The 3,275-nt window shown below is 31.1% G+C and overlaps 1 protein-coding gene across 1 annotated transcript; it reads left to right on the forward strand.

The window, feature by feature from the left end:
• Nucleotides 1-450: 450 nt before the first annotated feature.
• LOC107876782 (SKP1-like protein 1B) lies at nucleotides 451-2,788 on the forward strand. The gene is made up of 3 exons (XM_016723635.2): nucleotides 451-688; nucleotides 1,144-1,283; nucleotides 2,507-2,788. The coding sequence occupies exons 2-3, from the start codon at nucleotides 1,179-1,181 to the stop codon at nucleotides 2,678-2,680; spliced, it is 279 nt and encodes a 92-aa protein (XP_016579121.1). The 5' UTR covers nucleotides 451-688; nucleotides 1,144-1,178; the 3' UTR covers nucleotides 2,681-2,788.
• Nucleotides 2,789-3,275: the final 487 nt, after the last annotated feature.

Consider the following 3,275-nt stretch of genomic DNA (forward strand, 5'->3'; position numbering starts at 1 on the left):
TGTTTAAAACATTATATTCGTTTGTTTGATATGCTTTAGGTTTGTAAACAATCTCTCTACCTTCACAAGAGGTAAGACTGCATACACCACTCTCTTCAAACTTCACTTGTAGATTACATTGAATATACGTTATTGTTGTTATATTACATAACTAAGTATAAATATCCTTAATAATGATAACAAGGCTTCCAATCCTAACTCTAAAACAACCCACGAGTCACACACTAAGCATAACAATTACATCAAAGAGGGGAGGCTCCGCACTTTCCCTATCATACGATTTTGTCAAACTATTCTATTTCATTCATTCTAATTTGCTTCTCTAGATAAACTTCTCTTTGGGGATTTGCTCTCTTTGCCTAATATATTTTGTAATAGCCAAAGAATAGTGTTGCATAGTCCAAAAAGTAAATGGAACTAAAATTTACATATATACACTAACTAAAGTTACCTTATTATATTATTTACCAATTTGGTAAAGTATTTAGACACATCCCAAACTATTTACATAAATCTCTTTCTTTTCAATTTTCTCTCTCTTAAACATTATACATCTCACAACAGGGTTTTCTCTTCCGTATTCTACTCCTCCATATTCTCCCACTACACGCCCGATATATCCTCCATATTTGAATCCCCTTTTTTCACGGCAAAATTCAAGTTAACTGTATCTGGGGGTTACAAATTTGTAAGTTTTGAAGATTTATTTGATTTTATTTTTTTTCAACTTTACCAATTTTTGAATATGCCAGTATATTTTGTGAATGCATGTTGTTTTCTTCATATAATACAAGTTCGATTCTTGGGTGTAGATTTTTCTTCTTCTTTTTTTTCAACTTTACCTATTTTTTAATTCTTTTCGTATATTTTATGGATGCATGTTCATTTTAATGAATTTACCTTATTTTGCAAGTATTTTCAAGTTTCGTAGTTTGATTTTTTGGTTTTCTTCATATAATACAAGTTTGATTTTTTATTTTCTTGATTTGTAGTTGATTCAGGTTAGTCAAATTACTGTAAAAATTGGTAATGGATTCTTGTCCTAACTTTATTTTAGGACTTAGTCAGTTAGATTTAAAAAACAAGATATCCCCATTGGGTTTGTTCCTGGTACATTTGATTTTGAAGAACCCAATTTTGCAGAAAATCGTTCAAAGCATCGAAACAACTCGACAACAATGAAGAAATTGAAGGAAGCGGCCAGTTCCAGATTGAAGAAGTCAAATTCAATAGCAGTCAGTAAGAAGAAGTTTGACGATTTCGGTCGACCACGTCTTCCGAAGGTATAGATTATACATGTATATTTTACTTACTTTGGAGCATTAATGTATAATATATTGGAACATATTAATTTTTTGGAACACTAATGTATAATATTAGTATTTTGGATAAGGCTACATTACAAACATATTGGTACATAAGACATCATACATTTTCGATGTTTAAATTGTAAAGTATAAGACATTATACATTAGTTATTTTTACCCAAATAATGTATAATATCAGTATTTCGAAATATACATTAACAGTTCTGAACATCTAAATAGTCATAAAATCCTAATATTGTATAAGGTGACATTATACATTCTAACAAGCTTATAGGTTATACATTTTTAAGTAGTAAATGTGTATCATGACATTATACATTACTGCAGTTTAATTATTGAATATATAAGTTACACTCATACATGTCTAACTGTTGTATAATCAGGGTCTGATTTAATATTTTGAATATATAAGCTAACATCATACATGTGTTACTGTTGTGTAATTAGAGTCTGATTTTATTTTTCGTATAAATTGTCTAAATTAAGTTGATTTTCATACTTTTGTTGTACTTATTTGATTATTGGATTATAAATCAGTTTATTGTTCACGGACTGTTATACCTTTATGTGATGGTTAAGGTTTATGTTTCTCTTGCTTTAACTGTTTGTGTATTATTAAATTTTCTAGCTTTAATTGGTACTAATTCGGTTGATAGATAGTTATTTTGCCTAATTTTCTGTTCAGGGCTCATTGGAAAGTTTTATAATATTTGTCCCTATTTGCTCTTATTGTTCGTGTATATAATGTGTTCGCCTTATTTTCTGATTTTCTATTTAGGGTTCATTTGTTCGTGTACCTGTGTTGAGTTGATTTTTAATGCTTTTGTGTACTGTTTAGGTTCCATCCACTGTTGCAAATTTTATGCATTGCATTTACAATATTTGCATTTGTTGTATGTGTTGTTTGTTATCTTAGGTGATTGATGTTATCTACTTGGCTAATTGTAAAAAGATTCTCGTTGATTATTCCTATTAGGAAGGCTTTAACTTTAAAGATTCTCGTTTGATGTTTTTGTTGTGAGGCTAGATCTTTTAACAAGTAATTTAATTTAATATATGGTTCTTGTATCACCGATGCTAATATAACATGCTAGTAAAGTTAAAACCTTTAAATGTTTGATTTTTTTTTTGTAAATTGATTTAGATTTCTAATGAATGTTGTTCTTATAACTTTTCAGGCTGCCAACTATTTGAACATCAAGAGCCTGCTAGATTTCACCTGTCAGACTGTGGTTGATATGATAAAAGGAAAGACTCCAGAGGAGATTCGTAAGACCTTCAACATCAAGAATAACTTCACACCTGAAGAGGAGGAGGAGGTCAGGAGGGAGACTGCTTGGGCCATTGAGTAAAGAAGTGCTCGTATTCTGATGCTATAAACACTTTCTATTAATAGTAAATATGTTTTCAATGGATGTTTGCTTTTGGAACCTTTAGATTTTGTTGTTCTTAACTTTTGCGTCACAACTTTTAAGTGGTGGTTGTTCAATGAGAAGATTTGTTAAAATCTATTTGTGCTATGCTTATATATTTACTTGGTTTATTGGGCTGTTGTGTTTTTATTTGATTGCTACTGGAGATTTATGTTATTCCTTGGTGTTACTTCCAAGCGTTGTTGCTTTAAGTTGTTTTTTAGCTAGTGGCATATTTGTGTTGTGGAGGCATCTGCTTCTTGAGTAATGAACTTTCAGTAGGAAATAGGCACTTCTCCTCCTCCTCATTTGGAAGTGCTGAGTCCCCACATCCTGACTTCAATGTTGGCATGATATTCAAATGATTCTTGGTGTATGCTATTTGAGTGTGTAATCTAGCGGGATTTGAAATGCCCAGAAACTAGACACTGTCAAGGGGCCAACAGGGTTGACTATGATTTTGCAGCAAGGCTTGAACATCTGCTGTTGTTTGCTTGTTTTCATGATGGTATTGTTTGTTTTCATTGTCGCAACC

Source organism: Capsicum annuum, chromosome 7 (genome assembly GCF_002878395.1).
Source record: "Capsicum annuum cultivar UCD-10X-F1 chromosome 7, UCD10Xv1.1, whole genome shotgun sequence".
NCBI lineage: Eukaryota > Viridiplantae > Streptophyta > Magnoliopsida > Solanales > Solanaceae > Capsicum > Capsicum annuum.

What these genes read in the sequence shown, in the direction of transcription:
- LOC107876782 (XM_016723635.2), top strand. Translation starts at nt 1,179, where the DNA reads ATGAAGAAATTGAAGGAAGCGGCCAGTTCCAGATTGAAGAAGTCAAAT. An exon ending in GTCGACCACGTCTTCCGAAG is followed by an intron (nt 1,284 to 2,506) that starts GTATAGATTATA and finishes ATAACTTTTCAG; the next exon opens with GCTGCCAACTATTTGAACAT.